At 46.5% G+C, this 12,497-nt stretch overlaps 1 protein-coding gene across 1 annotated transcript in view; it reads left to right on the top strand.

Moving 5' to 3' along the window:
* The first annotated feature begins 5,504 nt into the window (after positions 1-5,504).
* The window catches only part of FAIM2 (Fas apoptotic inhibitory molecule 2), a 41,840-nt gene continuing 34,847 nt past the window's right edge, over positions 5,505-12,497 (top strand). Inside the window, exons 1-2 of the mRNA XM_079966887.1 lie at positions 5,505-5,909; positions 10,119-10,308. Of these exons, the coding sequence (XP_079823013.1) occupies positions 5,895-5,909; positions 10,119-10,308 (205 nt within the window). The 5' untranslated portion in view covers positions 5,505-5,894. The remainder of the gene's footprint in view (positions 5,910-10,118; positions 10,309-12,497) is intronic.

The following is a 12,497-nucleotide window of genomic DNA, read 5'->3' as shown; positions in this document are numbered from 1 at the left end:
GTCAACCTAGCGTCGGCGAGACACCCGCAGACCAACGGACAAGCGGAGAGGGTCAACGCCATCATGCAGCAGTACCTGAGATGCTACGCTAACCAGCAGCCCTCGACCTGGGTGGACTATCTACTGCTGGCCGAGTTTGCCTACAACAACACGAAACACGTGTCCACGGGGGTGACACCGTTTTTCGCCAACAATGGGCGACATCCCAGGACCTTCCTGGGTTTAGAGAAAGAGGGGGAGGGGGAGCCGCAGGGAGCAGAGGCATTGGCAGAGGAGTTACAGGAGGTCCATGAACAGCTCCGAAGGCAGTTGGAGCTAGCTAAACACGTGTACAAGATGCAGGCAGACAGACACAGGAGAGTTGGGGAGGACATACGGGTAGGGGACTGGGTCTGGTTAGCAGCCCAGGCAGTGCCGGCCAGATCCTTAGCTAAGAAGAAGCTCGGACACAAGCAGCTAGGCCCTTACCAAGTCGAGGCACAGATCAACCCAGTGGCCTTCCGGTTGACACTACCGGAGGGATCCAGAATGCACCCGGTCTTTCATAGATCGGTGCTCATGCCCTACAAGGCACCTCACAGGTTTCAGGCGCCAGGGACAGCTCCTAGTCCGCTTAGAGACGCACCCACGACAGGGGGGTCGCCGAGGGCGGGGCCGCTCAACGAGGTCACAGAGATTTTGGACTCGAGATGGGGGGAAGAGGGGGTTGAATATCTCCTCGCCAGGGAAGACACCCCGGCCAGCGCCAACAGGTGGGTACTGGACTATGCAGTGGAGGAGCAATGGCTCAAAGACGAATTCCATGCACTTTTCCCGCACAGACCCATGCCGGCAGATTATTTTGATGAATATCTTTTCACCCCCACACTCTCAGCCAGCACGTTTCAGGGGTTCTCATCAGCTGAGGAGACGGCGCCAGAGACTACCTCGCCGGAGGGGTCGATCTCAGGCTTTGGTACGGAACGCTCTTATTGGTGGGACACTCAACCCGAGGAGGAGTGGCGCAGGGAACTGCTAAGAGGGCCCTGGCACGCAGACTCCCCAGAGGAGATGGGGGGACAGGAGGGCATGGACGGGTTGGGGGAGGACCCTGGGTTCGAGCACACCGACAAAGAGATGGAAGCGGAGGAGATCGACGTCGATGTACCCGTTACGGACTGGCAGCACGCCAGGGGGGAAGAACTGTATCCGGCATGCACCCCCACAGCATTGGAGCAGCCGGAACCCACGCCAGAAGAGGGAGAGGGGGGAAGGGGGGCTTCGAGGGGGGGATGGATGTCAGGGACTCAGCGGGAGCGCAGGGAGGGGAGGAGATGGAGAGCGAGGGGGAGCAATCCGAGGGCAGCGTAGGAGAAGATGACAGCAGCCCGAGAGATTCCATGAGCCTCTCCAGCGAATCGGAAGATTCACAGAAGGGGGCGCCTATGGCCAGGGCAAGGGGGGACCCAAGGGGGACACCCCAGAAGCAAGGGGCCAGCGGGGACTCCCAGAGCAGCAGTTGGAAATCAGGACCAGCTTCCCCACCAGAGCGTAGTGGGGGGGAGGAGTCCCAGATATCAGGGCCAACGTATTCACCACCAGAGAGAGAAGATGAGTCAGGGTTGGCCACGCCTCCATCGGAGAGCGAGGGAACGGTCAAGAGGAAGGTTGCCGGCTGGGCGCGCGCGCCAAGTTCAAATGTACAGGCGAGCGGCACAGCAGGTAGCCCGGATAGGGAACCAGGTCCTAAAGCCCACCGGAAGGAGGGGGAAGAATCAGGGGGGTCAGCGTCAGAAGAGTCCAGAAAGGATGAAACCCCAGCGGGCAGGAGGGCCCAGAGGAGAAAGGAACTTAGGAAGAGGTGGAGCAAGGCGAGAGTCTTAAACTGGTGTGGAAGGGGCGGAGACTCAGACGGGACTTCGCCGGTCTAGGCTTTAAGACGTAGAGCTGCGCGCTCCGGCTTTGAAATGGAAACTAAACCTCAATAAAGACTTTTGTACATAACGACAGTCTGGCGTTGGTCCTCTGTGAGCTGGGACCTAGAGGCAGCTCTGACACCAAGGTACTATTTCTGGGTTAGCAGAGTCTGTAACCTGAAGCGTCTGTAACCTGAAGCATCTATAACCCGAGGTACCACTGTATAGGGAGGGTTTTTTATTTTTTTAAAAGGAATGTTTAATGTTTTCTTATGTTTTTATATATGTTGGAAGCTGCCCAGAGTGGCTGGAGCAACCCAGTAAGATGGGTGGGGTATAAATAGTAAAATTATCAGTATGGAATGGGATGTCCGTATTTTCATCTGAGAAATGTTGGAGAGGATGAGAGTGCACTTCTAGAGCAAGAAGACCAAACCCCGTCTTGGGCTCAAAGGGGAGAAACAAAGTGTATTGAACTGAACGTATAAATAACAGAACTTGTTAAACCATTGCCATCCTGAAAGGTAAATATTCATCTTGTATAAGGAGTTTACTTTATCGCTAAAGTCTGAGGGTGAAACTGCTGCATCACTCTGAATGACTCAAAAATAGACAACAATTTACAGGGGTGAAATAGAATGCAATAGTAGTATTTTTTTATGACACAGCAGTAGCTAAGTTATAATGCACTGTGCCTATACCTTTAATAAAATAAACTCCTAAATTTCCAACTTTGTTCTGGCAGCATTCAAGAGCAAAATGTTTTCTGGACTGTATAACTAATTAGCAGGTTAAAACTATAAACTGCAGGTTAATTGTTGAAATAAGTAAGTAAATAAGTAAAGCAAATCTTGTCGCAACATCAGTAGTACTTTTTACAGTATCCTAGCAAATGGTCAGGACCGGCCCTACTGTTAGGCAAATACTATGGCAACTGCCTCAGGCAGAAGATGTTAGGGGGAAGTGGTGGCCATCTGTCCCGGCTATTCCTCTCTGTTGGAGGACAGAGCTGTGTGGCTCAAAGGTTGTTCTTGTCTCTTCTAAGCTAGTCTGCTGCCCTCAGATGCAAGGGAGAAATGGGCTATGCTATCACCAGTGTCAAAGTAAGATTACACTGCCAATGGAACAACCCCCAGATTCCCAGCTTTCATTTTCTTTAAAGAATCCCCCCCCAAGCATTTGTAGAACCTGGGATATGAGGCAAAATGTACAGGAGCTATTCTTCTTTTCTCTTTCTCTCTCTCTCTCTTATCTTTCATCTGCTCCATCCTTTTGGTACTCCTCCCTGCAACCTGGAAAAATTTCTGCAGGATGCCCTGCAAGTGGGCCCCTTAGCCATAATGCTTCAATTTAGTTTTATGTTATTATATTATATTATGTTATAATTATATTTATTATATTTTTATCCTGTGTTTTAGGTGAAAATGGACTTCCAGTAATTAAAATTCAGTATGCAATGCCACATAAGGATGCGGGTGGCATTGTGGTCTAAATCACTGAGCCTCTTGGGCTTGCCAATCAGAAGGTTGGCGGTTCAAATCCCCGCGATGGGGTCCCATTGCTTTGTCCCAGCTCTTGCTGTTCGAAAGCAGTTTGAAAGCATGGCAGTGCAAGTAGATAAATAAGTACCTCTCTGGCGGCAAGGTAAATGGTGTTTCCGTGCGCTGCTCTGGTTTGCCAGAAGCGGCTTAGTCATGCTGGCCACATGGCCCGGAAGCTGTCTGTGGACAAATGCCGGCTCCTTGGCCTATAGAGCAAAATGAGCGCTGCAACCCCAGAGTTGTCCGCGACTGGACCTAATGGTCAGGGGTACCTTTACCTTTACCTTTACTTTTACCTATGCACTGCCACTGTCAAGCACCATCTAGGAATGCCAGCGGGGCACACTCAGGGCTCTGGTTTGCGTGCAGAATATAAGGCACACAAAGGGGAAGGCCAAGAATGTGAGTCTTGCAGCACTTTGAAGGCCAACGTATCATGGGCACAAGATTTGTAGTAGACTACATCACATGAATCCTACCACAATAAATATTTGTGGGTGTTCCACAAAAGCTTGTGCTCTTACAAATTTGTTAATATTTAAGGTGCTGCTACAGGGACGCGGGTGGCGCTGTGGGTAAAACCTCAGTGCCTAGGACTTGCCGATCACATGGTCGGTGGTTCGAATCCCCGCGGCGGGGTGAGCTCCCGTCGTTCGGTCCCAGCTCCTGCCCACCTAGCAGTTCGAAAGCATCCTTAAGTGCAAGTAGATAAATAGGTACCGCTTTATAGCGGGAAGGTAAACGGCATTTCCGTGTGCTGAGCTGGTGCAGGCCCGCCAGAGCAGCTTCATCACGCTGGCCACGTGACCCGGAAGTGTCTTCAGACAGCGCTGGCCCCCGGCCTCTTAAGCGAGATGGGCGCGCAACCCCAGAGTCGGTCACGACTGGCCCATACGGGCAGGGGTACCTTTACCTTTACTTTAAGGTGCTGCAAGACTTGTTGTTGCTACATAAAAGTGACATGCGGCTTCCCTGTGGGGGAGGAACAGAGGAGAAAGATCTGTCATGGATGCTTTAGTTGAGAGTTCTACATGGCAGGGGGTTCAACTAGATGATCCTTGGGATACCTTCCAACTGTACAATTCTATGAATCTTTGACATGCCCAAAGCTTGCACCTCGATGAAACTGGGTAGATCTCCTGCTAGTGTGCTTGCTGATGTGCATGTGGCTTGTGATTGTTTTTTTTAAGAGCACGACAATAAAACAGTAGTCTTCAGGGCTCAGCAGTTAAGGCAAATAAAATGCATGCTGAGCTGTATGACCCATTAAAGTTTTAAGAGCGATGAGAATAGTCCTGTAAGGCACAGGAATAGTCCTGTAAGGCACCTAGGAATACAGGAATAGTCCTGTAAGGCACAGGAATAGTCCTGTAAGGCACCTAGGCCATAATGCACACAACATATAAACGTGTATGTATTTTAAAGGAGAATCTGACAAGAAAGTGCAAAGAATAATGAAGGTTCTGCGTGAAACACACTCCAAATCCTGGGAAGTGTAGTTTTCCCTAGGAGAGCTACATTTCCCAGCAGCTTCAGTTCTCAGGATTCTTTGGAGGGGAATTGTTTTAAATATGTGGTGTGTCCACAGCCCCACAGCCAGCTGTTCAGGGAGGATTAAATATGTGCAAAGCCACTGTGTTGTTTTAAATGATTTTCATCAGACAAGCACTTTTAGTGTTTTGAATTGTCCTATTGCTTTATTTTTAAAAGGTATTCTTTCTTTAAAATTCTTTATTTTTAAAAGGTATTGAATTTTATCATTGCAAATCTCTTTGGGATGTCTTTGGATGCATGGAGTGATATATGCATACCTGATAAACTATCTAGCTGACTATGTGAAAGTCAGAGTGGAAGCAAGGGCGTCTTTCCCTTCTGATGTGCAACACTGTGGTTCCCCAAGCTGCTCTGCTGCTAATCGCTCCCTGGGCTGCTGTTAGTAACGCAGCAAAGTGGTGCATTTAAGTCTTAGAAGAGGATCATTCCCAGCTCTCCTCTGCATCACCTTCTCTCTTTCACCTCCCCTTTTGTTTGTTCACTGCGATTCTGGTCCTCCGCCGTTAAGCTGCATTCTGACGTTTGCTGGGTTTCTCCCTCTGTGTGTGACACTGCATCACACTCTGAAAGAGGCTACGTCAAAAGCTCGCACTGTCCTTCCTCAGAACCCCCACCTTTCTTTCTTGCATCTGCTTTTCTCAGCATCCCCCCCTGTTCAGCAGCTCAGGAATGGTAGATTCCCACCTCCACCACCAGAAGGGAGATGAGATCTAGATGTTGCTGGAATGTAAGAGCATCACCCGACCAGGCTGCAGAGGTTGAAGCGACACACCAGGGAAAGAGCCAGCAAATAATACGTAGCCAGTCAGCTGCTGAGCAGAGGGGAGAGAAATAGCTTTCCTCGCTCTCGCTTCCTGCGAAGTGCCATTCTCTCAAGCAGAGGAGCATCAGTCCATAGGAAAACATGACGCAGGGAAAGGTAGGTGGGGAGCAGAACCAAATATGCCTTGCTTAATTCTAATAAATCAGGCTGGCTTGTAGATGCTTGGCAGAATTAAGCGTGGTGTAAGGACAAATGCAATTGTGATGCTGAATTAATGCAACCTCACCATCTTTGTGTGTTTGTGTACGAGAGCAAATCATCCATCTGCTTGTTCTTTGCACCAAATCCCTGTTGCGAAAGAGAAAAAAGGGGGGTGGGGTGGGAAGAGGTTTATTGCATGTCACCGCAGGGCTAGTGACAGGATTGCTGTCAATCACCTCCACTTATCCCCTATCATCTCCCCTGGGATTTGTGTTGCTGCCAGCCCTTAAAAAGTGCTCTTGAACCCTTGCAAGAATAAGAAATCCTGTTCTTACTCATTGCCGGAGGTTGAACTGAAGGAGATTAAATTTCATCCATCACACCCTCCTGGCCCTGGCCTCCCCAACCCGCCCCTGTAAGAAATCAGTTGCCATGCAAAAGCAGCATCAGAGGGGCTTTAAATGCATGCTTTAGTTTTTAGCCCCCTGTAGGTGTTAGAACCCTGGACTTATGGCTGTGATGTAAGCAACAAATCTATGGCGGTTCAATTTTGGATGCTGCTGCAATCGCTTATGTCGTGTGTTCCATAATTCTGGGTCTCACCTGTGCGCAAAGGAAGTTATGTAATAGGGATGAGTTATCCCAAATGCTCCCTTGCTTGTGGAACTGGAATGTGGCCAGCAGGGTGTTGATGTCATGCAATGAGAGTCTACTCCCATGCCCATACTAGAGGATACGTATGAAATGCTAAATTTCTTGCACGAAGCTGGACCTAAGAAATCTCCTTTGCAAAGGTCCCCCCCTTCTCTTCTGCCCCCCCTCACCTTCTAGGCACTTGCTCCCTTTGAATTAGGTCACCTCAATCCAGATGGCACCACACTGACGCAACTCCTGGACAACTCCACACACCTCTGATTCATTTTGGCACTGCTGCTGATTGGCTCAGATTGTTCAGCTGCCATGTGTTGAGCTGTTATAATTATAGAAAGCTTTTGTGGGGTGGCTGCACTGCAAGGCGGCTCTTGCTGCTGTGAAACAGCCGGGGGGGGGGGGGTTTCATTAGCATTGTTTTTATGGAGCTGTGCTGTTGATTGTACAGGGTTGGAGTTGGGGACGCCAAATTGAGTGTCAGGCTACACCAGGACCTAAATCCTTTTGAGGTCAATAGGGCTTATTTTGAATCTGTTATTCAAGATAGTGGTGTCAAGTGATGCTGGATCACAGAGTGTGTTGCTTCTGTTGTTTTAAGTATTTTTAACTGCTGTGAGACATTAGGGAGGACATGTGTTTTTTGTTCAAGCCACAGAAGCAGAGGCATAATTTGAAATGCTATGGTAGCAGCAGGCTGGATTATCCTGCAGTCTACAGGGGGGCGGGGGAGCTTAGATGCTGCTGAACTACAACAGTGTTTCCCAACCTTGGGCCTCTAGCTGTTTTTGGACTACAACTCCCATCATCCCTAGCTAGCAACACCAGTGGTCAGGGATGATGGGAATGATAGTTCAAAAACAGCTGGAGGCCCAAGGTTGGGAAACACTGAACTACAACTCCATCAGACCCAGCCAACGTGGCCAATGGAAAGGGATGATGGGAGCTGCAGTTTGGCAACATCTGGAGGGCCACAGGTTCCCCACCTCTGGTCTACAGATTGAACCTCCTAGATGGCAAGGCTGAGCTTACAGTCTCACAAAAAGCTAGTGGATCAGTCTAGGGGCAAGGGTAGGCAAACTAAGGCCCGGGGGCCAGATCCAGCCCAATAGTCTCTAAATCCGGCCCGTGCACCATCCGGGAATCAGCATGTTTTTACATGAGTAGAATGTGTCCTTTTATTTAAAGTGCACCTCTGGGTTATTTGTGGGGCATGTTGTTGTTGTTGTTTAGTCGTGTCCAACTCTTTGTGACCCCATGGACCAGAGCACGCCAGGCACTCCTGTCTTCCACTGCCTCCCACAGTTTGGTCAAACTCGTGCTGGTAGCTTCGAGATCACTATCCAACCATCTCGTCCTCTTCTCCTTGTGCCCCCCATCTTTCCCAGCATCAGGGTCTTTTCCAGGGAGTCTTCTCTTCTCATGAGGTGGCCAAAGTATTGGGGCCTCAGCTTCAGGACCTGTCCTTCCAGTGAGCACTCAGGGCTGATTTCCTTAAGAATGGATAGGTTTGATGTTCTTGCAGTCCATGGGACTCTCAAGAGTCTCCTCCAGCACCATAATTCAAAAGCATCAATTCTTCAGCGATCAGCCTTCTTTATGGTCCAGCTTTCACTTCCATACATCACTACTGGGAAAACCATAGCTTTAACTATATGGACCTTTGTTGGCAAGGTGATGTCTCTACTTTTTAAGATGCTGTCTAGGAAGCAGGCGTCTTTTAATTTTGTGGCTGCTGTCACCATCTGCAGTGATCATGGAGCCCAAGAAAGTAAAATTTGTGGGGCATAGGAATTCATTAACCCCCCCCAAAATAGAGTCTGGCCCCCCACAAGGTCTGAGGGACAGGGGATCGCCCCCCTGCTGAAAAAGTTTGCTGACCCCTGGTCTAGGGAAATGGACACATCTACAAAACAAAATGGAATACAACAACTGTGGGGAACCCACTGAGGCCTTTGAGATGTCATTGGACTACAACTTCCATCAGCCACAGCCAGGGATGGTGGGAGTTGTTGTCCAGCAACATCTGGAGGATTTTGATATACTCACTTGATATACATGAGGAAACAATGGCTTTCATGAAAAACGTAATGAGGAGCCTTTTGCTATAACCCTACTAGTTCCTCTCTTGCTTCTTTAAAAGCACCACAAACTTGAGCTTCTGGGTCAGGGACTGGCTGGATGAAGAAGAGTGGTGGGAGGCTCCGGAAGAACCCCCATGGGAAACCACAGAGGAGGAAGGCTGTGAACCAGGGGACTTGTGGTGGGAGATGGAAGATGGGTCAGAGGAAGGAGGAGGGTGGGGTGATGTAGAAGCAACAGGCTTGAGGGCTAGAGAGGAGCCACAGGTAGAAAGCCATTCAAGGGCAGGGCAGGAAGCAGAGGGAAGAAATTCAGGTTCAGGACCTGAAGCAGAGGAGGAAGGGGACAGGAGCTATGGCAGCTTCACGGGAACTGACAGGTCCCACTGTATTAATCTCCCCTCCCACCCTTGTCTCCAAGGACACACAGAGCTTTGCATGTAGCCAAACAAAGAGCACACAGAGAACAAGAGGTTAAGGTTGTTTGGAAGACATACAGCTAATGAAGAGATTTGGGCTTGCCAATCAGAAGGTTGGTGGTTCGAATCCCCGCGATGGAGTGAGCTTCCATTGCTTGGTCCCTGCTCCTGCCAACCTAGCAGTTCGTAAGCACAAAGTGCAAGTTGATAAATAGGTACCACTCCGACGGGAAGGTAAATGGCATTTCCGTGTGCTGCTCTGGTTCGCCAGAAGCAGCTTAGTCATGCTGGCCACATGCTGTCTGCGGACAAACGCCAGCTCGCTCAGCCTATAGATCGAGATGAGCGCACAACCCCAGAGTCGGTCACGACTGGACCTAATGGTCAGGGGTCCCTTTACCTTTACCTTAGGAGGTGCAGACAGGCAGTCTTGGCCACTGTGCTCCTGGAGGCAAGCTGTGCCCTGTGGTGCTCTCTGGATGTACTGTATGCTGTTTATCCTAATAAAAAGCTAACTTTACTTCAAGTCTCTGAATCTCCGTGCTGACCTGCATATGAACCACCTCTGGCATTAAGGTTCCCTCTTATGAGTGTTGGCTAACATGCCATCATTGACAAGAGGTCTTAGGAAAAAATCATTTTCCAAGACCTTACTTGGTGTATATGAGAAATGAGCATGTCCTAAATCTGGGCAGTAGTCAATTTAGTTTACTCAAGGTGGAAAGACTCAGCATTTAGTTCAACCAAGGTTCACCACAGATCCATTGCCATTCTTACTGGACATGGGAAAGCTGAGAAGGTCAGACCATTCTCTGTATATATGCCCCACCTCTTCTAGGCTAAGAGGGCTGCTGAAGCTCCCTTGGCCATGTGTCCCCTTAAAAAAATACTGGAACTGGAACTTTGTTTTGGTTGCCTCCTCTTTGTCCCATATAAAACACATGAGGGTTTTTTATTTATTTTCTTAAAAATAAAAACAAAAAAATTAATGTTCAATTTCCTATTTTGCTCTGCAGCTCTCCGTGAATAACAAGCCTGCAGACTCTGAAGGGCAACAGGCAGATGCAGACAAAAAGGACAACACAAACGTACCATCAGCTCCTCCAACATACGAAGAGGCGACCTCAGCAGAAGGATTGAAATCAGGGGCATTCCCTCCACCTCTGAACGTTCCTCTCCATCCAGCTTGGGCGTATGTGGATCCCAGTGAGTTTCCGCTTTCTCTTAGAATACAACCCTATGAATTTAATCAGGCTCACTTTTGAGTAGATACACATAGTCTTGCACTGCTATTGACTTCTTACCCTGCATGAGTATTTGAGTATTTGTGGTGTCATTATGCAGTTATATGCAATTATTTCTTTATAAAAATATTCATATCTATCTATCATCTATCTATCTATCTATCTATCTATCTATCTATCTATCTATCTATCTATCTATAATTAAAATGTCTGCATTAATTCATAGCTTTGTGGATAAGTTGGGAGCTCCTCCACTGCTACCTTTGTGGAAACTCTATAAATTATGTACTAGTTGTTAAGAGAACTGGGAGATTTGATTTCTCACAGCTCCATATAAACTTGCCATTCTCGCTTGTTTCCCTGACTGAGGAGTCAAGAAGGGACAGTTTAATATCTTGTTGATATTTTGCTCTATGTTTGCTGGATTTTCTAAATTCTACAGACATTCTTTTTTACTCAGTTAACATATATGTTCTTTTTATTGCATCATCTATTTCATAAATGTGTATTTACCATGGAAAATGTTCGTGGTCATGTGCTTGCTGAAACATTACACTCAAACCAATTTAGGTTTTAAATGTTTTAAATGTTTGCAGTGAACATGACTTTGTGTTTGAAAGCTTGAAATCCTCATTGTGTGAATGTATTCCTGCAATGAAAATAAAAATAATGTCCAGTTTTAAAATTCCCTGCACAGTACAAAGGGAACTGAGTAGTATCTAGGAAAGTACAACAAGCTATAAATCAACAAAACTTGGTGGTGGTAGTGGGGGAGAAAAGTACATTTAAATTAAATTTTGGTTTGAAAATAAAGATTTAGGGGATGGATTGTAAGTAAAAATGAGCAGTCAAATCCAGATGGTTTTCCCCAGTTTGACAAAGGGACTCTGAGTAACTGTAGAGCACAGATAAAATCCACAGGTAACAAGAGATAATTTCCTTCCATGTGAAAAAGCAAGAATGAGTGATTCATTCCACTGGTTTTTGAAATTCACAATAGGAAACAGATTAAGGTCGAAATCCTAACCCCCACTTACCTGGAAGTATGCCTCATTGAAGTTTTGGGATTTACTTCTGAGTAGAACATGGTTAGGCTTGCAGTCAATGCATATAGGCTCCCTCTAGCAACAAACACTTCAGAAATTTAAAAAGCAGAGAGGTATCTATTGGGACACTGGCAATTCTACATCAGTGATATGTAAATAATGTATATTGCAAAACAATTTATGCATCTATATATGTATCATGCGAGCATGTTTAAAAAATATTTTCAGTTTCATGAGCTAAGATGAAAAGCATTTATATATATTTTTTATAATAATATTTATTAAGTTTTACAGAAAAAAGGTTTACAAAAACAGAAAAAACACATACACACACAAAAAGAAACAAAACCAAAACTTAAAAAGACAAATTAAAAAATCCCTTTTTCAAATATCATACCATTCCTTAACTTATTTTCATGACTTCCTCACATCTCCCTTTTTTGTATCCCATTTCAAAATTTAAACAGCAAATTCATATCTTCTTAATTTTACCCTTAGTTAATTATCCTCACGAATTTTAACTTCTAATCATATTTGCTAGAACTACTTCATTTCATTCCAACATCATTCGCATTCCAAAAATTTTGCAATGTTTCTGTAAATACATCTTAAATTTCTTCCAATCTTCTTCCACCGACTCTTCTCCCTGGTCTCGGATTCTGCCAGTCATTTCCGCCATCTCCATATACTCCATCAGTTGCATCTGCCAATCTTCCAGAGTGGAAATATCTTGTGTCTTCCAATGCTTTGCAATGAGGATCCTTGCTGCCGCTGTTGCATACATAAAAAAGGTTCTATCCTTTTTTAACACCAATTGGCCGACTATGCCCAGAAGAAAGGCCTCTGGTTTTTTAAGGAAAGTGTACTTAAGTACCTTTTTTAATTCGTTATATATCATCTCCCAGAAGGCCTTAATCCTTGGGCACGTCCACCAAAGGTGAAAGAATGTACCTTCAGCTTCTTTACATTTCCAGCATTTATTATCGGGCAAATGATAAATCTTAGCAAGCTTGACTGGGGTCATGTACCACCTATACATCATTTTCATGATATTCTCTCTAAGGGCATTATATGCCGTAAATTTAATCCCGGTGGTCCATAACTT

The sequence above is a fragment of the Podarcis cretensis genome (assembly GCF_951804945.1).
Source record: "Podarcis cretensis genome assembly, chromosome: 2".
Taxonomy (NCBI): domain Eukaryota; kingdom Metazoa; phylum Chordata; class Lepidosauria; order Squamata; family Lacertidae; genus Podarcis; species Podarcis cretensis.
The sequence above is the reverse complement of the archived record's forward strand: the minus strand, read 5'-3'. Positions and strand labels throughout refer to the sequence as shown.